The sequence below is a fragment of the Nylanderia fulva genome, unplaced genomic scaffold (genome assembly GCF_048542155.1).
Source record: "Nylanderia fulva isolate GAGA-0341 unplaced genomic scaffold, ASM4854215v1 Scaffold5, whole genome shotgun sequence".
Taxonomy (NCBI): Eukaryota; Metazoa; Arthropoda; class Insecta; order Hymenoptera; family Formicidae; genus Nylanderia; species Nylanderia fulva.
Window position 1 is genome coordinate 1498594 of NW_028190587.1, and position 27041 is coordinate 1525634.

A 27041-nucleotide genomic window follows, 5' to 3' on the forward strand; every position below is an offset into this window, starting at 1 on the left:
ATATATATAAGTAAATATAAATTTTTATCTAATGTAAAAACCACATTAAAGAATACTGTGTGGTGCAGAAAATGTTTTTATATTTTTATATATTGTACTAATCGCACAAAAAGCATTGCATTATGTTATATAAATGTGCTAATACATGTCTATCTCAGTAACATTTTGTTTATCAATTTCCTTGTGCATTTTTTGCATCACAATTATACAAAATGTCTTAAATTTATCGATTGTTTCATCTCTTGTCTGTATATACTTACAATTAGTTGCACAGAAATCTCAAATGTGCCGCTTCTTATCGAAGTATATAGGGACTTTATTCCGAGAAGAAATGGTGGAAAATAACTGAATCTAATATCATATGTATCGTAATATGTGTAAACTGCTTTATCAGTTGCCTCGTCGCAATAGTTACATTAAACCATCTAACACGCACTCATTAAGCACATCACTACTCGCACATTGTCAAAAGCATTGAGGAGGACGAATGTGTCAAAGATTGCGTGTGGCAAGATAAACGTACGATACTATACTACATACTACAATACATTACAGTGATACTATTGTGTTATTGCAATAAGACAAACGAGAGCAGCAGCTGAGCAGCCATGAACATCAACTTCGAAAAAAAGCGTATTCTCGTGACCGGCACTGGTCAAGGTACGTCACACATCTTTGATTTTTAAAATTTCCCAAAAAATAATTTTTCAGATTTAAAGATTAATTTTACAATAACAATTCTTAAACACATTACATACAGTGAAAAAAATTAATTATTATAATTGAATTAATAAGATGGAAAATCGTGTGTATAGTTATATATTGTCATATTTTCTTATATATAATGAACGTTATAAAACGATGAATGCAAATAAACATCTTGCAGTAAAACGAAAACCGTAATAAAAATTTATTTTAAAAGTTGAACAGTGTTTTGGCGCGTGTTTTAATTTAATTTTGTGAATAATAATGCTTTGTTATAATAGATATAAATTTCAAACAAAATGTTTTTGGTAATATTTTTATCTTCATTTATTATCATATCCGATAAAAAGATAAATAATTAAAATTTTCCACGGATTCACATATACATGTATAAAATAGTAAAAAATCGAATATTGAATCCATTTATTCAGTTTAATTAGTTTCATAATTGGCAGACAGGTTTACCCATTTATCTTTTTAATTCAAGCTAAAAATTTGAAAAATTTGAAAATCGATGTAATAGAAAACTTTTTTAAAAACTATTACAGAAAATAGCGACAAGATAGAAAGATATTTTATTTATAAATTTCATTCATGAATTTTTGTTATTAATTGCAGGTATCGGTAGAGAATTGGCCTTACGTCTCTCCAAGTATAAGGGAGAGGTGTTTGCGCTCTCAAAAACGCAAAAGAACTTGGACAGTTTGGTCGCGGCTGATCCGAAAATTCATCCGGTCTGCGTCGATCTTCGTGATTGGGATGCAACTCGAAAAGCCGTTCAGAATATTTTGCCGATCGATTTGTTGGTCAACAATGCTGGCGTCGGGTACCTCACATCGTTCTTGGACTCCACACCCGAGGAATTCGACCTGACTTTTGATGTCAACGTGAAAGCTGTATTGAACGTGTCTCAGATTGTAGCTAAAAACATGATTGAACGCAAAAGCGGCGGCAGCATTGTAAATTTGTCATCGCAGGCCGGCGAGGTGGCATTGAGGGATCACACCATTTATTGCGCGTCCAAAGGCGCTCTTAACTTGATGTTCAAGTATAATAATTGATATTGTTATATGATACGTAAAATGAAAACTTAATGTTTAAATAAGGAGTTCGCTTCAGGAGAATTATCGATATAGAAAATTATTGAGACGAGACACAAACATTTTCGCAACTTTACGTACAAATTAATCTACGAATAAATGCGAAATGCACATATGGAAAGAATAAAAATTTAGAAGCGTGTTTTTATTGATCAATTCGATGTCAATTTTTATTCAGTGAAAATTTGTACCAATTAAAATTTTGTTAAAGTAAAATTTACTTGAACAAAATTTTAATTAATATTAAACCAAGAGAGAGAAAATAAGATTCCGCTATTTATCTTTACCTTCAAAATTTGATTTTGCTAAAAACTAATTTATTTTCAGCTTATAATTTAATATATTTTTATCGTGGAAAAATTGTGCAAACAATCAATTTGTGTAATCAAAAAACACATCTTTCATGATATATCTTTTTAATCTTCATATTTGCGTATATTTTTAGGACAATGGCTCTTGAGCTGGGTCCACACAATATAAGAGTCAACGCTGTCGGTCCTACGGTCGTGATGACAGAGCTGGGGAAAAAGGGTTGGAGTGATCCGCAGAAGGCACAAAATATGTTAAAACAAATTCCGTTGGGTCGATTTGCTGGTATGTAAAAAGTTCCTTAAAATGATAATTTTAATCGGAAATGATTAAGTTCTAATTAAATTAAAATGAGAGATATAATTTTAACAAAGTACAATCCGGATACAAATAACTCATTAATTTTTACGAAAACACAAATTATAAATTTAGATTTTGCAATTTATAATTTATTAATTTTTATATATATTATAATTCATGGCATATTTTAGAATTCATATAAATCAATCGAATATATTCATAAATTAAAAGAAAATGCTAAGACGTATATCTTGCAAGTTAAAATAGATTATCTTTTCACCCATGACCATCACGATAACATTTACTAATATATATTATGTCGTACTTGAATATCTTATCATTCAGTAGGTATTTTTCGTATAAACGTAACGTTGTTGATACATTATGACTGATAGGTAGTAAGAAGAATAAGTAATCAGTAACTGACAGTTGACATGTGTTATTTTTGACAAAGATAAGGGAGCATTTGATTTAATTTTCGTAGAAATTTTAACGATATTTAATAATCTATAAACTTAATTTATGTATCTTGTAAAATCTTAATTTATGTATTTCGTAAAAAAAGTAATTCTTATGTATTATTTAACTTCATATTTTTGAAATGTATATTTTAAAATATTAGTTGTCAGCTAATATTTATTAAATTGGCGTTGTATGCTATAGATAATTAAATGTTGCCATACATATACAAAACATTTTTTGCATTAATATTTAAAAAAATTATTGAACGTTAATTTACATACACGTAATCTAATGTAATTTTACTATAGTTTTAAATAAATTCAAAAGTTTCTGCGATTGAGATTTTATTTCCGTTTTTATGAAGTTAGTCGTGAAAATCAATGAATAATTTGATTTTAAGTTGTACTACATCAATTGTATTAAATTCTTGTTGCAGAAGTTGACGAAGTGGTAGATGCCGTTGTATTTTTATTGAGCGACCGGAGTTCCATGATTAGTGGCGTCAACTTGCTCGTTGACGGCGGTTTCGTAGCTTGTTAGTATACAAAGAAATTTGAGATTATCTTCTTAAAAAGGTACATCAAATTATATTATAGTTAATCTTTATTTCAAAATTTTAAAAATTTCTGTATCTATACAGATTTAACCAAGTGAAATTATATTTTTTATGAATAACAAAATTATAAGAAAAAGATGAAAAAAATAAAGATCAGTTATAATAATGTGCATTTAATTTGCATGAAATTCAATAGGATTATATGAAGGGACAGAACAGCTGATGGATAAATCCAGTGCTTTTTTTCATTCATTTCAATTTAATTTAAAAAATGCTTCATTTCCTCTTTTCTTCATCTTCAACTAGGTTCGACAAACAGACAACGACAGAGAAAGCTGCGAACAGGCGAGACGAATCCGTACTTAGCCACAGCTCTGTCTCGCGAGTATATTTTCAAAAATATTCTACCGAAATACAGCGCTTGTGTACGTATAATTCGCGAGCCCTCCTCTGCCGTGGCTGCATTCGATCTAAATAACGCGAACGCTTTTCTTTCGGCTCCTAATTTGCTCCTACGATGAACGTAACGCGGCGAAGAAACTAAGAGAACCTGCTGAAGGAAACAATACAAATTGAATGTGTCGCACTCTCCTTTAGACGTGTCATTTTTAATTATTGACGTCTCAAATCTGCAGAATGTCCGAAAAAGCTATATGTATCTATGATCCCATTGTATTCAGATTTCAAGTTCAACGAAAAATTCAATAGAATGTAATGAATTTTAATCAATCCTTTAAAATTTGACAGTGATTTTGTTGTATATTTAAATTGAGAAGTCATGGAGAAGAGATGATAAATAACATTTGGAATTTACATTCGATAAAAATTATTTGTCAACGAATCTGTTACAGTTTGATAAGCAAATTTATAATCTTACAATCTTCGATATTAGCCCAACAAATCATGTAAAAACAAATGAATAATTTCTATTACGATTTAAAATCATGTTTTTCAAGTTTATAACGGAATTTGTATACTATCCTTTACATGCCTTTTAAAACAAAGATTTTATCCAAAAATTACAGTAGATTCGTTGATAATCGTATAATATAAAATTATAATTAATGCTTTCCATTTTTTATCTATAATAAATCGAAATCTCTAACATAGATATTTGCGATTTAATAATTGAAATCAATAGATATTACGACTTCTCTAAATAAACTTTAGATAGAAATGTCGAAATTCCTTTCTTTTTGTGGATACAATTCTTTTTAGGACACCTTGCACTGTATATGGCTGAAATATCATGTGCTGCATACGAAACGAGCTTAATCAGAACCTATTATTCTTACATTTTATCAAATCGCAAATCATGCTTAAACAGCATTAACGTTCGATACACTTTTAAAAGCAGAATGCATCGATAGCAAATCCGTTATCGCCAAAATGTTTACTCGCTATTTACTGACTTCACTGAACAAAAATTAAGCGAGTAACAACATCGCATCTCGTTATCTTACCAGCCATTCTTTTGACTTGTTTTTAATCAATCGATTTCAGCCAGAGTAGCGCGAAAATATCAAATTTCCTAACGACGCGCAAATCTCTCTTTTTCTAACAACGTTAACGTTGCTGAATCGACAGCTTTTTAATTTACATCATTTTCACAAATTATTGCAGATCAACAAGCAGAGAACTTTTCTTGCTGTCTCACGCTCTTGTTATTTTAAGATTATCATGTGATACATAAAGTAATTGCCATTATTAAATGAGGTTTGCACACAAATTTTTTGCCAAAATTAAATACTTCATCGTTTTTAGACAAAAATAAAATATATATTAATATAAGTATTAGATGCATTAGTTGTCTTTAATTGTTTAACAAGAGCGAGTTACAGAAGAAAAATTCTGCACACTCTGTGGTGCAACGAAGATGCACAGAGATTAACCCATTTACATACAATATTATGCATTCGCGATATATTTTACGTAAGATTTTAATTTTACGATGATATATATTGCGCAAGCAATACTTTTCGATATAAGCAGGAACAATAAACTATAATGTATTTTATGCCAAATAAAAGGAATAAATATAATTGAGATCATTGAAAATTCTATGTATTTTTTAACAGTTTTTTTCTCTTATCATTAATATTCTTTTGTTAGAAAATAAAAACAGAAATTTTATGAAATAATAAAGAGGCTTATCTCTCTTTCGTGAACTGCTTGGTGAAAAGAAAAATGATGAGTGTATATGGGTTAATGTGTTCTCATCGTTCGACGACCGATTATATCTCCAGTGTTCTCTCGCCAAAACGAAGTACAAATGCAAAGCAACCGAAGAAACAAGACTATATCAGTGTCAAACATATCACACCATTCTTTTCTTTCTCTCTCTCTCTCTCTCACATTGACCAAAACACGCTTCAACTATAGGTATGGTTGCTGTTTTTTTTTCATATAGTACACAAAGACAGTTTTACAGTGTTTATTATTTTTATCGTTCTCGGTTTTGCTGCCCTTTTTGTCACACTTTATCGGACACTTTATCTAATCTCTCACTCATTCTCTTTCTCACTTCTTCTCAAGCACACTTGCACATATTATTATAATGTTCTTCTTGCTTCAATAGATTATAATAATAATTGTATATACATATACAAACCGTTTTTTTTCGCCTCGACACACAGTTCGATTAGTACACTTAGAATACATCAATCGCGAATTTATCATCGACTTTTGCCGCAGTCGTCGTGACATTATATCGCCAAGGGAGACCATCGGAGCTTATCATCGGTCTCGCAAAACGGACTCGAGACTCTGAAACGCTCTCTCATCTAATATATTTGCACATATTCACGAAAGCTCCCCTAGGCCGGCCGAACAAGCACGTACGATTCATAACTATGTAACTCATAATTGCGCAAAGAAAAGACGCGTATTCTCTCAACTTGGTAATTACATACAGCTTTTCACTTGCGCGACAGTCTGCATCTTTTCCATCCAAAACGCAGCTCCAACCATAGAACGCAGAAACAGATTATTGAATGCTCAAGATATTATCAGGAAATATAGATCTCTAATTTCAGATAGATAATATGACATTAATTGTACATTTTCATTCAACTTCTTTTTAACTAAGAAAATATATACTTATAATTATAAGTAAAATTAATTGATAAATTACATACTTATAATTTTTAATGATATATAATAATAATTATAATTTAAGTTGTAAATATAGTTCCTATTGTTAATGAAGTTCTCTATAGTTTCTATTGTAAATCAGTTCTTTTATCTTTCTCGTCGTTCTTCGGTTGGACCTCGTGGTCGTGCAAACTGCGCAAATAAAAAATACAAAATAACACAAGGAGGAATAATCGTTCCTCCTTGCAGTGGCATCGATCATCTCGAGAAGATTTATTGATCGCTCAAAGAATTCGCGATGATTTAAAAGGACGAAGCAACGAATCCGGATCGCTGCTGCGTGTATCTTCAGTCAGTTGTGATGGGAAAACGCAAGAACTTTCGCTCGCGCTGGCAGTGATTTTATTTTCTTCCTTGAATTAAGCGGTTCTGTCTGAGAATTTCCTTGATCCAGCGTGTATATATGTATGAATTCTTCAAAGTATCGTTTAGAACACAAATAAATAGGAAAATGAAAAATAATTCTCGCGCGCTTATAAACAGTTAGTATATAATAAATCAGTTATAAATAATTATATAAAATAAAACACAATCTACTTAATAAAAAGAAAGATTACACAAAATAACTGTTTATGTAAAAAAAAAAAACGACGAAAAAAGACTGATCTAAGTTTTTTTAAATAATAAACAGATATATACAAGAAATATTTCTCCTTCGATATAGAAAAGTTTGATAACTAAGGTAATGCTGTTGGCTCAAGGAAACTTTTCTCTCGGGCGGTAAATGAGATTTGTTCGAACAAGAAGCGAGGAAGGTGACTGGAAGTGGAAAATATCAGGCTTCGGATCCGATTAACGGCAATGCAACTATTACGTAAAGTTGTTACTGACGATGTAAAAAGAAGTCACTTGTGAAAAATCCAATCACTATGAATAATAAATATTTTAACTGGTAAATGAGAGACGAAATTTTAAGTCAGTCTGCATTCCCTAAAAAGTAAAGCATATTGATATGATACAGGGATGGATTTTTCTTAAACAACGTTAAAAGAACGTCAAAATTAATTATTGATAAAAATACTTTTAGATAATCATGAAAAGAAATTTTTTCATTACAGATCCCATACTTGTGATCAAAATATTTCATATCTATCTTTATGATACCTTTGCGTCTGAAAACTCTGAATTATATTATTCGGTCCTTAATTATTTTGTCAATCTTTGTAATTTTTGTAACTTTAATGTAGTAGTATCAAAAAAGCGCAATGTGCCACGTTTCACGTGGAAGAATGCGATATGATAAAAATTCTTGGATTGATAATTTAATCAATTTATGCCGCTGGATATTTTCCATCCGCGCGAGAGGAAACGAAGAAATTCAACGTTAATATAATGTGCGATGATCGGAATAGGTGGATATCGCATCGGGACACGTTACTTTGTCCTCGTCCTCCACAATCGATTTTGTCTCGAGTTGATCGTTGCGATCCAGAGAATTTGACTACACAATATACAACGTAATAACAGTTAATTAGCAATAGCAGCAGCGGTAGTGTAATGGTAATAGTCGTAGTATTAATAGTAAATAGTAATAATATGATAGTAGTAATAGTAATAGTAGTAATAGTACCTTATATGAAAAAAAAGAAAAAAATACATAGAAAAACACGGTGTTGGTATAATATATTTATATGCGTAACTTTTTATCACGTTTTCTCGTTTTTTTTTCTTCACTTTTTTATATTCAACGCATTGTACGATATATCGTACTAGATGTTAGGAAGAGAACCGAAACGGGAGGGGGGGAAGGAAGGGTAGAGAGAAACAGGAAGGAAGGACGAAGATGATGAGGCGGGAACGGGTGGTTTCTGCTAATCGTTAACGCGCATACTTGATCTTTTTTCTGAAATCTTTCCCAAAGGTCCTCGTCTTTTGCAAGTACACGGAAAAGTGCGTGGAAAAGGTTTCCGGTGCGATATTTCGACAAAAGACTCGATATAGGACAAAAATGCATTTGGGATTTACAAAGTCTTACAAGTACTTTAAAGATCAAGTATTTTTTTGCATAATCGCGGCTCTAATAAACGTCAAATTCTAAAAGACATTTTAAAGGATTTGAAAGTTTAGAATGTCTTCTAGAATATATTTACGGTGTATTTTGTGAGACGTTCGATTTCGAAACCGCGAAATTCGGGTCTTATAAATCGCAATCATTGGGCTCGGTTGCATCAACGACCTCGATTAATTGAGAATTATAATAAACTAGGCTGTGACAGTGATAAGTGAAAATCGTAATATTCGACGGAAAGTTCTTGATATCTCGATGGCGACATGCGTGAATGCATTCGGTAACATTAAGTCTTATAATGACAATAATATGCAAAATCTATGGTTCAGTCGTTTGATACCAGTTCAATGTTTCTTCACGTGACATAGAATCTTTAAAAAACTAGAGCATGTTATACCAGACAGCTGTCGTAAATTTTTGAACCATTCCGCCTTTCTCTCTTCTCAATATGGCAATGACAAGAGATTGAAAACTATAAATTAAACGGAAGGCGGTCGGCGCAAGAACATTAAAAGATGACTGTTCTGGATCTCGATTCTGCGATATTAATGCGAGAGAAAACAGTTAACTATGTTAAACCGTCGTCGATGCAACCGATCCTTGGACAGTTAAACGTGAGATTAAAGACTCATCGACCCGCATTCGTAGCCTACATTTAACGCAAAGTTGCATGTGATCCCTGTAGGAGATAAACGAAACGCGGAATCAGATAATCCCGCGCGGTCGAAGCGTTAAACATGGAAGATACGAATGCGACGGAGTTCTTTGTAAATGCGGACATTCTCCTGGTGTCTGTCTTCTTATTCGCACTTTCCTTCCCCATCATTCTTCTCCTTCTCACACTCGCGCGCAACCTTTCGCACGTAATCGACATCCACACACACTTGTTACAAACACGAGACATACACACACGTTAGCAGAACGATGCTGCGGTGATGTTCATCGACGATAGCTTTCTCTCTCTCTGTATGCATATATATGCATATATATCACATACAATTAAATCTCTTTTTTTTTCGGTCCATTTTTAAATTGATTTTCAAGAAGGAAAAAAGAAGAGAAAAACAGAAGGGGTCGATGAACAGGACCGAGTGCGCGATTAAACTGTTTTTGCTTTTACATATTCTCAATTAGTATTATTACCGTATAAAAGGGAAGGGCACGAGGTTTGTCACGGGATGAGAAGAGGTCACATCCGTTTTATCTATAGACAATGAATTCGTCCCTCGCGATTATCGCGCTTTCCGTACATAAGATCTCGTTACTACGGAGCGCGCGATTACGACGTCATAATTCATCTCACATACAACACAGACATACACACACACACACATACACACACCATCTGTACAGTACGCCCGATCGATGCTGATGAAATAGAAAATGCTCTTTCGGAGACTCGCAATCGTGTGTTTTCTTCTTTTTCCCCTTACCATCTAAGCACAACCGAACGAATTGTCCCTAAAACTAGACATTCCCCTCCTTGCGCGCCCGTTGTACTACGTTCTGTATGATCGTTTAACTATCGAGCTTTTTAGCGAAAAGACCTCGGCATCCTGCTGCCGTAAATCGACGAGAGATTGTTCTCCTCAGCGAGATTGTCCGGATAAAAAGGTGTTTCGGAAAGAGCCTCTGGCGATTCTCGGAAAATAATTTTCAAGTTTCGACAAGCATCTTGCGTTTGTAACTTTGTAATTATTTTCTTGGTCACGCAGATGTTTTCCGAAATTTGTGTGTTATCTTGTTTTTTTTTAGTTTCACCGGAACAATAACACGCCGCATTTAAGGCAAGAACCGTATTAACGATGTTTCAGCAATGTATATGTCGAATAACGCATTCTAGCGAAATTGATAATTACAACCATATTTTATTGGCTTTTTCCCGCGATTGCACTTGACTTCTCTTGACACTAACATTGGTGCTAATATCTCGTTTATATATCGCCTGAAAAAATGTTATTTTTTTGTGCAAAAATTTGTAACTTTAAGCTTTACACACTCAACAGCTGCTCAAGTCATCAATATATTCGGTCTATGTACATGTTGCGACTTATATGAAGTAATATTCTACATTTATACATACGTATTCAGCTCACCGGATGGAGCAGGATACGATTAATAATTGTGCAGAATTATGTTAATCCTTGTGACCGTCTCGTGAAAATCGAACGATAATTTCGCGAAGTCAACTTCATTAACAAATAATTACAAAGGTCGATTTTTACAACATTAAAAAAAAGGAAATTAAGCTTTTAGGAGTCATACAAACATTTACAAATTGAATAGACACCGTTACACTCAAGAATACTTATAATGTTTAAAAAAAAGTATCACGATTTTTAATATATCAACGTGGTCTTTCATTACAATACGCGCATTTCATTATAATTATTTTATTATTTTGACAAAAGAACTCTTTTTCTGTATTCTCTTTCGGAAATAATTTACAAATAACGCTACAACAAACTTTGACAAATATAATTACTTTGAAATTTATATTCACGAAATGAAACTTATGTTATACTAAACTCGAAAAAAACAAAACTAGCCACAATTCGGTTCTCGCCTCTTGTATCGTGAAAATTAAATAATCTCCGAATTTATACTATGTATTATAAACAACTGCGAGAATCCATCATCGAAACCGCGTACTGTACATTTGCGATTCGCCTTGAAAAAAAAAAGAAAACAGAAAAAACGATCACAATCACGTATTTATCGTCCTACATCCGCAAGTGAGGGATTTTTTGAAGCCTCGTTACCCTCGTGAATGCATGGTCGTTGAGAGCGTTTTTCCAGACAGGATTCGCTTCGATCGTGAGAAAGAGATCCAGGACATTCAGTGGAATAATAATCCGTCTGAGAATCTTGCGCACTGCGATGAGAGCTGCATCGTTGCATCCTGAAGACGCGCGATGAGCGTTGCTAAGCCACAGTAGTCGACGTAGTTGTTATTACAGTTCGCCACACAACGCACATCCTGCGTTGCTTCATTCTGCGTGCTACGAGAACAAACGACTGTGTTCGTTCTTTTTCTTCCTTTTTTTCCCTTCTCATCATCGTCCACTCGGTACGAAGAAGAGTCGCACGCAGGCATTTTTTTGTTTCCGTTATGCGATATTCATCGCGGAAATACATCGTAACGAAGCACCACCACGCATAGAATTGTCATTGACACGCGAAAATCGTGTCGCATCACCGTTCGCCGGATGGCTGCGCGATGCCACGTGTACGCGCGAGTTCATTTCCGGTTTGCGACAGGCAGGAATGAACCGTGTCGATGGCGACGGTGATCGCTGCTCGTCGCTCCTGATGATGAACGACGCTGTTGATTACGACGATGATGATGATGATGATTCCGCTATTGCTGCTGCTGATTCACTTGTTGTGTTGCACGCTTGCCCGCCTGACCATCAGGGTGGGTGGAGCGATTGCCGTCGCATTGGCGCTTCCAAAACAAAAGAGCACAAAACAGCGACATTAGCGCGCCACCGTCTTCATCACAAAAACGAGCTAAAGATTCCCTCTTTTTCTTTTTTTTTTAAAGCGCTCCTTCTCTCGTTCGTCGCATTAAACCTCCTCACTTTCGCTCTTTTGCCTTCTCGTGAGATCAAACAATCACTTGCGCGTTTACAACGATATAATAGTTAAAGTTATTAAAATCAATAGTCATTTATCTCACACTAAAACGCAATATAGTAAATATACCTATATCGGAAGATAAAGGTATAACTAATAGTCAATAGATATTCTTTTATAAAAAAAAATCTATTAAAATAGATATTTAAATATTATGTAATTATATATGTTTTTTCTCTTTAATATATATGACGTATTTTGTTATCTCTTTCTAAATATTCGACAAATTATAAATAAAGAATCAATTATATTCCGTTGCATTAAAATAACTGGTTCTCTGGCAAATTATCGATAAGCTCGTGAAGAGGCATGAACTCAGAGAGAAGGCTCGCACGATGAAAGTTTCCCCCGTGATCAGAGCTTTTCACGATCGGCGTCCTCTACCGTGGCACAGAAGAGAATTTCACTCCCTCTTTGTTTACTTTTGTCATTTAGAATTAGTGCGATAGCTTTCGGTTACCTGAAAAAAGTCAACGAAAGAACATAAAGCGGAATTTCGATGCCGAATAATTTTGCATGTGTCTATACTTTCATAGAAAAAATTCTATCTATATATTATGCTTGTGAAATTTAGAGTGCGAAAACGTGCACCTTTTCATGCACAGTTATTTCAAGAGATGTCCAGTACGCACTAGTTAACGTTAAATAAAAATGTATAAATAAATACCATTAGTTTCACAACCAACGAAATATTAGATAAGAAATAGAGAGAAAGTTTATATCTATATATTTTTCTCGTTTAAATAAATAAAACATCAAAATTTTATATTTTAAATATTTATGATATATAATAATTCATAGCATAAAAAATGTAATCTGTTTAGAGAACAATGAACTCATATAAATTATCCTATTTAAACTCGGTAAAATTTCAAGAATAAACACGATAAATTTACATAGTTGCACATTTTTAATTTACGAGATTTTTGTGCTAATATTTCCAAATGCAAATCGTATTAATAAAAATATAATGACAATGTCATTCAACTCTATAAATCAAGTCTACGTTTCAAGACATTCAATAGTAGATTAACCAGTTACTAAGCAGAGTTGTGCAATAAACCAGTTGAATCGTCCAGCTATTCTTTGACTCGTTACGCTCTTATTGCTAGCATTACAAGTCTTGAAAGGCAAATGTGAAAGTCTTCTCCTCGCGGAGAAACATACAGCGCGTTCTAGAAAATATTTTCTTTACAGGACATGCTGAAATTATTTCTACTTTATAAATTTTCCTTAAAGAAATCATTTAAATTACATCTTAATCTTCGTATCATTTAATATCGCAAATTAAAAATGTGCAACATATCTATATAATTTTATTCTTAATTTTTCTGTGAATAAGATATCATAAATTAAATCATTTAAATTAAAAACAAATTGGAAAAAATTATTATAAAATTTTACTATACTTTTGTATTTTGTGCTCAAATGTACTTCTATATGTATAAAATGTAAAATAATATCAATTTTTTTATTTTACTCTTTATCGACATGCGATTTCTATGCTTGGACATCTCAGTAATATAAAGTATAATCAAATTTTAATTCAACAACAAAGAAAATTATTCGTAAATAATTTATTAATCACATGCGATAGTCTCAAAATTATATAGCCGACCGATCTATCACAAGCTACAGGCATTATAGATATATTTACCAAAATATAGAAATTTTAATTAGTTTTTCATGTTAATTATATATTCTAATATAATTTATTAAAAATAATAATTATTATATTGTGAGAAAGTGCATTCGACAGCAAGCAATAGTAAATTTTTATCTTCATTTGGAGAGAATATTTTCTTCACTTAAATATGAATATCGTAAGATATATCTTTTATTTTTTTCATTTCATAGCGTTAATAATACATATAGGATGTCCCTTTATCATTACAATAATATTTCCTTTGATAAACTTGAAAATTTAGTTTAGAAACTAAAAGACTACTTTCCGCTTGAAAATTGAAAAAGCGTTTTTGTTCTTTACTATTAAATGTCTTTATAATTAATAAATCTTTATTAAATTTTAAATCTTGTAAAAAATTACATAAACCGTTATATTATCTTTATTTGCATTTTTGTAAATTAAATTTGTGAAAAAAAAACCATGTATTTTTCAGTCGCTTGTAATTTGAAGTTTATTGAAACATTCACGTTTTGATTACAAATAAACTTTAAAATGATTAGATAGATATATCAGCAAAGATGGCAATGAAATAAGACATCCTGAATGTGATATGCATATCGAGAATTCTTTCCAAATGACAAAATGTGTTTCTTTTCCCTTTATCCATTTATTCCGAATTAATAATAATTGAAGTACCATGCCACGGTATTGCGACACCACCTTCCTACTAAAATAAAGCTTCTGTACAACTAACGCGCATCGATACACAAAAAACACAATTTAGCGTTTGCATAAGCGTAACATAAATTACAATCTTAAAATTGGACTATTACGCCTCGATGAATCATGAGACTTGGCGAGAGCTGTGAAAAATTGATAAAGTTCAGCTTATGTCATTAATATACTTGCAAATTTTCATACTTAATATCACAGCCACTGTATATGATATGTATGATATATTTGATATATAAATATAAATAGAATCAGAAAACAGGCTTATAGAATGAAATTTTCCCCAAAATGTGCAACGATCATGCAACCTCAAACGAGAGTGTAACAAGCTCTGAACTTTTTTCGCGAAGATTTCTGTGCAAGATGATCTGAAAATAAGTCGCCAGAATATTCATTAACAAATTTGGAATCGATCTTTCTCTGTTTTTCATTACTTTTTAATTACCAATATCAAATATCTTATCAACTAGGTTAAAAAATAAAAGTCTGTTATTAGAGATATAATCAAATTTTATCTCAATTCTTGAAACTTAATTCAAAAACTATTGAATGATTTTATTGAGAAAAAGTCAAGTCCAAATTGGTTTAAAAAAAATTCCAAAATTTGACAACTTATTTTAGCATTATTTTAAATATAGTATATGAAAACATAGAGAGGCTTCGTGAATTCGTTTATGCCAAAACCTTCCTATTATCTAAACGACATTAAAAATAATCGAAATAATTAACGTTTGTGAAAAATAATTAACGTCAACATTGTTGGTAATAAGCTTACGATATTTTTCATCCGCGGATCTCAGTAGAGCAAGTTATACCCATTCGTTTAGTGGATTTAGTTGTTCTACATCGTGTAGCAACTCACTTGGACTTGGGCTGCATTTCTCCTGCAGCTGCTAGAAGTGTATCCCTACGATGCAATCGCATGCTGACCCTCCGTTCCTGTCCACCCGCACCCGATGCTGAAAGAGATTATCAGAAAAAACAATAATGCATGAAAAACTGCAAAAGAAATTCAGCCAACATTCCTATGTGTTCGTGTCGTCAACTCGCTGCCACCTTGCCTATTTTAATAGATTTGTTTTTTTCTAGTATATTTATATATATATATTATATATATATATATATATATATATATATATATTAATATATATTTATATATATATTTATATATATTTATTTATATATAATTATATATATATATATATATATATATATATTTATATATTATATATACAAAAGAAAAACTCTTTCTACAACCGCCTTTTTTTGATACAGCAGGTTCAAAGATTTGTACACAAATTCAAAAGCAATCATAAAGAAGGGATAGCAATATTCATTAAAATAAATTCTTGCTTTTAAAAAAAATTCCAAAACTCGATTCTCGCATAAACTCACCGGCAATATTTTGGTCAGTACATTCAATCGTGCAAGTAGCTCGCCGAGGAGGAAAATAAGAGGTAGGAAAAATAATCGTATAGACAAAGAAGAACACTCGTTACATTGCAAAGCACACATTTTCATAGTACGTATGTGCGTTATACCCACCATGCGTCAACCTGCAATCTAAGGCTACTTTTGAAACGACATAATTTATATTCGTAACGACGAAGCAACGCATCTTATTTGAAAAAAAAATATATTATTATTGAAATTATTACATAACTCTCGTATTTAATTATTATTGATTTAAATAAATATAGATATATGCATGTGCATAGATTTCATAAACTAAAAATATTATTCTTATATGAACGGTTCACATAAAATGTTATAATAAATAGCTAAAAAAGAAAAATTAACATATTTAAGTGACTAATATTTGAAACATCGTTTCTCAAAACCTAGTAAAGATTTTACAATCTTTTTTTGTGATTTTAACACAATTTTCATTATGCTAATTTGTTTAAGTAGAAATACTTTATTTGGAATTCTATTAAACTGTATCGTTATTTCTTAATGATTGTTGTAAGCTTCTGAAATAGCAATAATAGTAAATTACGAAGTAATGCAACATCTCAGGGATCGTGTCGTATGTAGGATTTATTCGTCAGGTTGATGTGTCAAAGTAATCATATTTATGTTTGAGAACAATGTGTCATTCAATAGAAATAACATCAACCAGGCGACGTAGGGTAGATTTTCACTCTTGGCAATTGAAATGGAAAAATTAATTAGAAAAAAAATAAAAAAATGTAACCGAAGAAATATGCGCAAATGTTAATGTGTTTCGAAAAATAAATTAAAATAAGAAAAGAATGATACGGCTTCTGTGAAGACAGATGATGCGACAAAATTCAAAAATTATTCAAAACAGATTTTTTCCCTATTCTTTTGAATCAACATATATCGAGAATCTTCTGAATCTAAAGATCTCGATGATGAATAGATTAAAAAGCTATTCATCGTATGCTTGGGTTTTTCCATTCAAGCCAAGTGAGAAATAATTTTGACAAGGATAATCAACAATGTCGTGTGGTGAGATAAATAAAAAGAGACCAGTCCTTGAATGGAAAAACATTTATTTGCTACTTTCTTTTCATTATCATTATCATCATCATCATTATCATCACCATTACTATCAATAAAAAACAAGTCGATTACAGATAAATATACGATATGAAGACTTCGTAGATGAATGAAGAAAAACGGAGAGAATATGAACGATCAAGACAATGCCTGTGGATCTAGTGATCTAGTGCATAGGAAGAAGTTGGCAGTGTCGTAGCGAGATATTTATAATAAGGATAAATCTCCTCATTCTATTGTTTCGTCTAAATGAGAGAGCCGAAGTACCCTTTGAGATTACAAAGATCATGGATAAATAGTAAACTAAACTTTATGTTCCCTATCTAAGCTTTGGTAACGCTTTCCGCGCGTCTCTGGACGCTCTCCCATATATATATTGTATATATATAACATTTAATTAGAAAAATGAAAAGTCGAGCTGTTATGAATTGTGAAAGGTTATTGATAATTATCCGTGAGACTTCTTCCATTTCACCAGAACGTATCGTTACGCGTATACGAAGACTAATACGTATGCTTAATTAATTATCAGTAAACACGTTGGTGTTGAAGCTTTACAATCGTTACGGGATACATTTAATTAAATGATGAAAATGTCAATGACTAAAATAAAGGAACACAATATCGTTTCTTTTAAACACTAATTATAATTAACAACGCGCTTCTACGCGAATGAAACAAATAGCGCGATAATTTCATATTAACGATATTAAACGCAACATAAGTGTCATGTTGATTCTGCTGCGAGAAATATTCAACACTTTATATACTTCGAATTTTATGATTAATTAAGAACAACAAATCTGACTGAGCATAATGATTGAGAATGATTGACAGTTTGCCTGTAAGATTTTGACATTTACATCTTTGTGAATGTTATCTTCTTTTTATCGTTTTCTTAAGAGTTCAATGCATCATATAAAATAAATTTTTAATGTACATCCGTAAACACATTTTTTTCACTGAGCTTGTAATTGCATAGCATCCAATAATCCTGCTATAGTAATAAATGGTGTAATAATTTATTACTGAACACTCCTCTTAATAATCTCCGGAATAGCATGATATGTAGATTGCAACGTATTTTACAAGCTATGAAAGAAACTGTGAATACGAAGTTTATATTATATTTAAAAAATGTGTGTATATATATATATATTAATATATTTGACATATGCAATTATACGAGTACGTATTTATGTAAAACAAAATATTCAGATGCACCAAAAAATGTATTATATCAAATTAATTTTATAATAAATAATATTTCATGAATGTACTATTATTGACATTAAACTTTGACTCTAACAAAATACTCGTCAGTCCTTGTCCAGTAAAGCAGTTATCGCAGTTTTTGTTTTCGTGATTCGAGATCTCGAGTATATTCAGTCAACCGCGAGTTCGTAAATTAAAGTATAATAAATTAATTTAAATGTTTAAAACTTTGATTCTTTTTCTCTCTATTTTTGCAAATAAATATTTTTAATGTAGCCGTCATATCGAAAGCGTCTACATTAAATGGTTCGAATGTATTAGTGTAAAATCAATGTATTAAATAATAATATAACATTAATTGACAAAACTCTTGAATCTTCCTCTCTCTATCTCTTTATCATTAATCTTATAAATCTTCTCAAACAAGAGGAAAAATATAAACTAATTAGAATTTGAAAGGAACTGTAAGAATTGATTTTATCGCTTGATTAACAGCATGTAGATTTTGTAATAAATAAAAAAATAAATAAATACCGCAATTAAATACGGATTTTGATTTATACAAGAAACGATTGTACTGATATTTTGTCTATGATATATAATATTAATATCTCTAAAACTTTAATGTTTATGAAATGACGTGATTGCTAGTTGTGTATGCTATATAATTCTAGATTTTAAATAAAAGAAAGAAAAATGTGAAAAGTTTAGAGAATGAATAAAACAAAAAAAATTGCAATAGAAAAATTATGTTTCTGTAAACAAGCATCAAAAAAGATTTAATGACAAGTGTTATCAGTCTATTTTTAACTTTTAGTCAGTCTGAATAAATCAAAAGATTATTAAGGCAGAAATAAATAAATTATAAAAAATGATTAAAGCCATATATCCCTACATTAATGTCATTCTTATCATATCATAAAAAATAATTGAAAACATACAATTTTAAATAAAGAAAAATAAGATTAAAAAAAGACATTATTTTTGATAATAAAATCTGTTTATAACATAAGAGAACAAATTTTTATATATAGCAAATGTATCAATGTAAAAAGTAAATAAACTTATAATAAAAAAATTTTGATATACACATTCCTGAAGATTATTAACAATATTTGTTTGAATAATTTTACTTAAAATAATATTTTTACGATTCTTATAAAAATCAAAGTCCTGTTTCTTTATTTTTTTTATGATTAATTGTCGCAATTGAGCTTGTAATTGTTAAAAAAAAGAAACAAAAAGATATTTATGTACATACACGTGATTGCATAATATATGTTAATTATTATTATAGTTTGGTATGTGGATACTTATCAATCGCTATCGTAGAATAAAATCTAAATAGAGTAGAACCTAATAAGAGGACGAAACAAACAAAAAAACCAATTTCGTACCTATTATACGGCAAGAATACACGTCATTAAAATTTCGCGATGCGTTTCTCAAGTATTAAAGAGCGCCATCGATTCTGTATATGCATGTGTGAGAAGTCGCAGTATACAAAATTATCAAATCTAATATATGGTTACACATACAGCATATATGTTGCACGATAGAAAAAATCGCGTATTGGCTCGAGGCATTTCATGATCACCACAATGATGCGATCTATAAATTAATTTCATTCTTACCTGCAATCTAAGGCAATCTTGTAGTTTGTTTATAGATAGCCACGATTTCAATGAGATTGTTATGACTATATGTCATAGATAAAGTCGACAGTGTATAGAGAAAATATATAAATAGCTATTATAAATATTAATATTGTATGAAAATATACGCATGAAAATGCGCAGATCGCGAAAAATATTCAGTATAAAAATCACGCTCATTCTACATATTTCTTGGTAAAAAATATTTCATTTCTGAAGCACATCTCTGACCATCGAAATCTTAATTTTGTAGTTGTTTTCCATATGAAAATATATAACGGAGATCGCTCGGTACGTGATGTAAGAGGATGCGTCTGTTTTTCAAAACTTCCTCCAAAGATGCCTTACAACTGCTTTCAAATGCAAATCCAGACGAAAATGTCGAGTAGGATATTTATAAGAATTTCCAAGTTACCCTCCGGTTTATTATGAGCCAGATCACATGAATTCATACCGTGGCTCAGTATATCATAGTCTTTCTTCATTTGTATATCCCATTCTATGTAGCGGTTTCGTTTCTCGGTCGCGTCAGCCACGTTTTCCAGAGGTCGCAAACCATCTGCATGATCAATATTTTGCAGAGTATGTAAGTAAAGTCTACCAAGTTCACTGATGGAGTATCCGATGTCTAAGCTGTCTTTGTTGCCGCTCACAGTATCTTGTGTGACGACACTCGCTATGGGACTCTCGAATAGAAGTCTCGATTGCATCGTTAAAGTTAATTCGATATTGGCCGAAATGTCGGATCGCACCAACGATTTATTCGCATTATCCGAATTATTCTGTTTTATATTATTTTCGGTATCTACCATTATAGAATTATTTAAATTCTGTTTCGTGTGAAACGTATCCTTGAGCTGCGCATCTTTGAGACGACTAGTAGAGTTTTGTTCAACAGTACTATCTACTACATCAAAAGAACCGAGATTGGATTGGACGGGAGCACGATTGACCAACGCGCTTGGCGTACCCTCAAAAAAATCTACGTTTTTCTGATGCCTCTGTAAAAAATATTCGCATTTCTCTAGATCAGTTTGAGGATATTGATTATTAATCGTGCGTTCCTCTCGTTTCGAGAGATCCTGGCGTTTCTCGCGCTCCCTGGGTAAAAAATGCAAGCTCCTACCGACTCGTTGTAAGAAGTTAAGCCGCTTGCGTGTCTTGTTCGTCGTTGAATCGACAGACTTCTTCTGTGGCAAATCGAAACTCCTCTGTTTACCATGAAAAAAAGTTTTAGATTGCTCTTCCGGCAAAAGATCTAGACTTTTACAATCTACAGCTGGTATATGGATATTTTTCTCGAGCGACTCCAAGCTTTTATGCGTTTTATCCTTGTTGCGAAAAGAGAAGTTTCTACGTTTGCTAGTTAAGGTATCCTGCAAAAACTCATTACTACTCTTTTTAAAGATTTCACCCTCTTTCTCAAGAAATTCCACGTTTCCTGAGTCACGTTGCATCTCGTGAGTGAGACGTCGTACGCTGCTCGTCGCAAGACACCTGTGTTTCTTATCATCGTCATAATCAACGTAGCTTTTCTCTTTATCCGGCCCACCAAAGCAATTCATTGAGCCGCCCGAGATCGCTGCGGTGTCGTCCGCCAATCGAACGTAATCCATTAAAACACCCTTTGTTCCTAAATCCTCAAACATCACAACTTTGCGATCTACGTCTTTCTCAGTTTTATGCCCATGAAAAAAATAGCTCTGCTTATCGAGTTGACGGGACGCCGTGTTCGGGCTCCTCTCACGCGTTCTACCCATCGTCGGTTGATAATAGTCGCGCGATGTAGTTGCAGGATTAATCTCCGCGATACGATTAGAGCCTAATTCGCGACTACGTCCTAGATTGAGACCGGTCAGGTCTAGAGAGGCCGCATCTGACGGTGGCGGCAGTGCCGCCCTATTACCCGGCGTAGTAGTTGACTTGAATGTACTGAATTGACATGGATTTATCACGCGCGTCGCAGTGGCGGCGGCGGCAGTCTCATTGCCGCTACAGATAGGCACAGGCTGCTGCGAGTGTCCGACTGTCACACTATGTTGCGTTTTTCGTTCGTTCGCAATAACGAAATTCTGTTGGCTTGCGCAGAATTGTTGGTAGAATTGTATTTTACCTTGGAGATCATTCTTGTCCTGATTGTCCTGGTCACCACGAGTCTCTATGTCGCGTTTCTGCCGGATTGCTCGCAAACTCGAGTTCGGGTCCAAGCGTCCAATCGTCGGGCCCACCGTCGGCCCGGACGCGTTCGGCAAACATTGCCGCGTATAGGGCCTGAAAGCAAACGAAAATATAAATATAGATTTCTCACTGATAAACAAAACATGTTGTAATATATATTATATACTATAATAAAGAGTGCGTCTAAGATTAAACGCAATTGTACAGGATTTTGCATGCTATAGAGTCACCTAGTCCTTGAAAACTTTAATTTAAAGCATTCCGCATTAATCTTATATAAAATGGATTTCGGTTAAATCAACTGATTTATTTATATGTTTTAGCTTATAACCTGTTAAACAAAAAATTCAATAGTTCATTAAAAGTAAATAATGGATAATTGTTGAGTTACAGCCAGTCAAACCGCTCGTAAAGCCCGAGTTCTTCATGTCTGACTGATTGTAAATCAGTAATTGTCTATTTAGTTTTGAACCTATTTTTTTGTTTAGTAGATCATAAGCTGCAATATATAAAAAAACCAACTGATTTTAGCAGGATTCAATTTCATTTAGAACTTTATATAAATTCAAAAATTATAATCCTATATAAATCTCTAATCCTATATAAAATTCAATCTTAGTAAAATCTGCTAGTCGAAATTCCATTTTACATAAGATTAGTGTGAGATACTTTCCCAGATTTGCCTTAAATTAAATAAGACATATTAATTTATCGAGAATTTTAAGTACAAAGAAATAAAGTAATAATTAAAAAAAATTTTAATATTGCTTGTTATTGCTTGAAGCGGCAGACCGATTCGTTGTCCCAGACGCCGAAAATAGAGCACGCTTGCGAGCAACGAGAAATGACCATGCTATTTATAAACGTGAAAAGATGGTATGGTGTAAAGATGCAATCACACTAACGGGCCGCTAGTTAAACGTTTGAGAATTTTTTCAAGGTAACAGATATTTTTTTAAACAAAACACCGACCTTGATCGATGTTCTTGATCGTTGTTGGTCCCAGAAGGCAGCGCCGCGTTAGACGGCTGCGAGTGCATGGGCGCTTGCTGCGCAGAGGGTAAAGTTGGTTGTCTCGCGTTACCGAACTTCAGCATATTCCAGTCAAACACGTAATCGTAGGTGAAGCCCTGACCATGGAACAACGCTCGGAAAAGTTGTCGAAGATGCGAGTAATCTGGCCTCTCCTCGAAGCGCAAATCCCGACAATACCTTAGATACGACGCGAACTCCACTGCGATAATTAAGCAAATATTCACTTTATTATACGAAATCTCATGATATGATAAAGATTTCACTTTATATGATACGTAAGAGGAACTTACCGGGATAACCCTTACAGAGTTCTTCTACGGGAGTGGACATTTTCTTCTCGGAAATGCGTTCGTACTTTTGTCTCTTGGTCGCTGCTTTCAATCCTTGCCAAGGTAAACTACCCCTATTGAAGTACATGAGGACATAGCCCAGAGATTCGAGATCATCCCGCCGTGACTGCTCAATCCCTAAGTGTGTGTTTATACTCGCGTATCTGTTATCATGGCGAAAGAATTAGTTGGATAAATTATTATGCAACGATATATTATTGATGTACTATTGATATAGCTCTAACCTGGCCGTCCCCGTCAGATTCTTGTTTTCTCGATAGGGTATATGCTTGTGTGTGCGACCATCGCGATATTTTTTAGCCAATCCGAAATCTATAATGTAGACGAGATTACCCTTCTTTCCCAGGCCCATCAGAAAGTTGTCTGGCTTAATATCACGATGAATAAAGTTGCGGCTGTGAATGTAATCTGTTCTACTTATCTGCAGAATAGAGAAGTTAAAGCACTGTTATTATAACTGTACACTCTGTTTCAATGTGCATGCTTCATGCTTCAAAAATCATAGATAAAGATAAATAAACTGCTTATTCAATTTAATTGGTAATTATGCATGCTGCATAATTGCTAAATTGATTTATTATATAAAGCATTATTTATTTTTCTTGAAATATGAATGTTTCTTTCAAATCAAAGCATTAGCAAATATAAGTGAAAAGTAGTTGAATAAAAAATTAATTAATATATTTTTTCTGTAAGATTTTTACATTTAACACTTAATTAAACGTTTGTATATATAATTTAATAATTGTGTAATATATCTTAAGAGAAGGAAAAAGATATTGAGAATATATGAGTGATTCTATATGAAGCAATAACAAAGCATACAGTGGCACATTTCTCCCTGTTAAATAAAGTAATAAATACTCAAATATAATCACAATATGAACTTTGAACATATAGCAAGGCATTTGAGCAGGAACACCCTGCACAAACACAGTAAAGCAATTCTATATGAGAATAATAAGATGGAAGTTATCTGTTTAGCCTTTTATCTCAGAGTGCAGGCATGAATGTGCAACATAAATAGATTCCTTTCTTGCAATGCATAATAAAGTATATAACAAAACTGAAATTTTCATAAAATAATTTCTCATAACGCACACAATCAAGATATATCCAAAATTAGTCACATAAAGATATTACAAATTATAATATTACATATTATAACATTAATATTTTAAATTTTTATAGATTATACAATATTCAATAATTTTTAAGCTATCATATTTATATCGCATATAAAGATAAAGATATTTTAATGTAAATAAAAAAAATATTTATTTACCAATTGATCGGCAAGGAGTAGAACTGTTTTCAGAGTAAAACGTCTTGAACAAAAATTAAACAAATCCTCCAGTGATGGCCCAAGTAATTCCATTACCATAACATTATAATCCCCCTCCGAACCACACCACTTTATAGTTGGTATTCCAACTAGAATATTAAGAACATGATATTATAACTCCTGAATATAATCAGAAAAAGAGGAAACTTTAAAGATTATAATTAGAATACAAAGTAACTATATCACACATACACACAAAAAGAAATATTATGTTATAATAAGTATTATGAAACTCTACTGCTGGTGAAAGTGATGAAATAATCACAGTATAGAAGCGTTATTCAACTAAAAAAATAACAAAAATTGTATAATTTTTATTTGAAAATTTAATATAATTATACACTTTTCACCATAATAAATATTTTGAAGTTATCAAATTTGAATTATAATAGTATCTTATACTATTATATTTATTCAACATGTTGAAATTGTATAAAGAGATACAAAAATAAACAGATCTCAGAAATATAATACAATATAGTCATATTGATGTAAAAGTAAAGATATTGGATCAGCTGTCTAATAAACGAGAACATATGATAGCTTCTATGTTACAGAATAAACATTCATGTAATATACATAGAAATATTGATCTACTTACCACCTCCTTGCATCATCTTGTAAAACTTGGACTCTATGTGTAGCTGCGGATGCCGTGTCTTTATGCATTCTAACTTGATAGCGACTTCCTCACCCGTAGAAATATTGGTACCTGCAAAATGTAAAGAAGAAAGGCTGAAGCAAGACTGTCCATTTACACATAAGCCATATCCACATACATATGTATAATCCACATACATATGTACACATACACCTACATGACACAAAATAAAGAAGACAAAGAAAGAAGACGAGTGGTGGAATAGAAGAATAAGAAGAAGAAGAAGAAGAAGAAAGGAAAAGCGAGGAATAAATGTAGGAGAGTTTCACGCTCTCGCGCATGAAATACACAAAATCCTCTGTGTAAACTGTGGGAGGGGAGGGGGAGGAGTGAAGACGAGGGTAAAGAAAGAGAAAGAGAAACCGAGAAGGTGAGCAGGAGGGGGAGACGAAGAAGAACTCACTCTCTCTCTCTCTCTCTCTAGCTCGCGGGGGGGATTACCTAGGTAAATGTCGCCGAAGGAGCCGCTCCCGATTTTCCGTCCGAGCCGGTACTTGTTACCAACACGTAGCTCCATCGTGGCCACCGTTTTCTGGACGGCGCGAGGCCTCCGCCGATGGACGAAGTATCGCGATGCTGCTCGCGCGGGCTACACAAGGAGAGACGACTTAATACACACACACACACACACACAGCAACAACCTAGCGGAGCCAAGTAGTAGCAGCAGCTGACCCGACGCGAGCGTGGAGCAGAGGTGCGATGCTCGACGACGACGATGATGATCCGGACGTCGCTCCCACGAGTAGAGCAGCCCGGTTACAGGCTTGTCCTGGACGATACCTCCATGCTCGTCGTGCGGGAACTCGGACTGCCGATCGATCTCGAACCTACGGGCATTTCTTCGTGGCTTCGTCGCGAAGTGAACGGAATAGCGCACCTCGTTGCGATGGCGGTCGCGCTGATGGCGATGGCGCTGCGGTCGCAGCCTTTGCTCCTCGTCGTCGTCGTTGTTGTTGACTCGAGCGGGGGGAGGACGGCGGGGGAGGATGACGATGACGAGGTGCCTCGAGGAGAGGGCCCCCTGGTGCCCTCCCTTGGGGGAAGAGGCGCTCGTGATGAAATTCACGGGGAACCTGGGGATCCCGTCCTGGACGGCGAGAGAGGTTGGGCGGGAAATGTCAATCTGGTTTTTCGCACCACCACGATGACGATGACGGCCGATGGAAGCGCGCGTCGCGGCGGGGACGACCTGGCGAAGCGTGACCTGGATACCAGCTCGACCAGTCGCGACAGCGTCTTCGCGATCCTACGCGATTTCACGGCTCTTCTACTTTTTCCCGACCGAGGAGGCGAAAAAGTAAAGAAAGGATCCTTGCGTGCTCCGTCTCTCGCGAGCGTCCTCGTTTCACCTCGCTTCGGAAGGCGCTCACCTCACTGGCGCCCCCTGCTGTCATCTTCGATGAAACAGATGTTCCTTCTCCTCGTCTCTGTCCTCTCGCCAATCCATGCCATTTATAATCATATACATTAGATATAAATATATA

General features: G+C 33.5%; 2 protein-coding genes across 4 annotated transcripts; one reads left to right on the forward strand and one right to left on the reverse strand.

The window, feature by feature from the left end:
• The first annotated feature begins 239 nt into the window (after window positions 1-239).
• LOC114941990 (L-xylulose reductase) lies at window positions 240-3598 on the forward strand. Its single transcript, XM_029317213.2, has 4 exons — window positions 240-660; window positions 1324-1753; window positions 2251-2399; window positions 3313-3598. The coding sequence occupies exons 1-4, from the start codon at window positions 609-611 to the stop codon at window positions 3414-3416; spliced, it is 735 nt and encodes a 244-aa protein (XP_029173046.1). The 5' UTR covers window positions 240-608; the 3' UTR covers window positions 3417-3598.
• A 73-nt stretch (window positions 3599-3671) lies between these two features.
• LOC114942064 (casein kinase I) lies at window positions 3672-26999 on the reverse strand. Of its 3 annotated transcripts, none has more exons than XM_085487029.1 (9): window positions 25998-26999; window positions 25497-25607; window positions 24836-24984; window positions 23775-23971; window positions 23491-23693; window positions 23138-23399; window positions 22101-22258; window positions 15453-15550; window positions 3672-12044 (listed from the first exon to the last, which is right to left on the reverse strand). In XM_085487029.1, exons 1-9 carry the CDS (start codon window positions 26071-26073, stop codon window positions 11955-11957), a joined length of 1344 nt encoding a protein of 447 aa, XP_085343155.1. In that variant the 5' UTR covers window positions 26074-26999; the 3' UTR covers window positions 3672-11954. The 3 variants fall into 3 exon arrangements, with proteins under 3 accessions (XP_085343155.1, XP_029173189.1, XP_029173187.2); XM_029317356.2 differs by having other exon boundaries at window positions 3672-12041; window positions 15454-15550; window positions 25998-26997; XM_029317354.2 differs by lacking the exons at window positions 3672-12044; window positions 15453-15550 and having other exon boundaries at window positions 20046-22258; window positions 25998-26145; window positions 26230-26313.
• Between the last annotated feature and the right edge of the window lie 42 nt (window positions 27000-27041).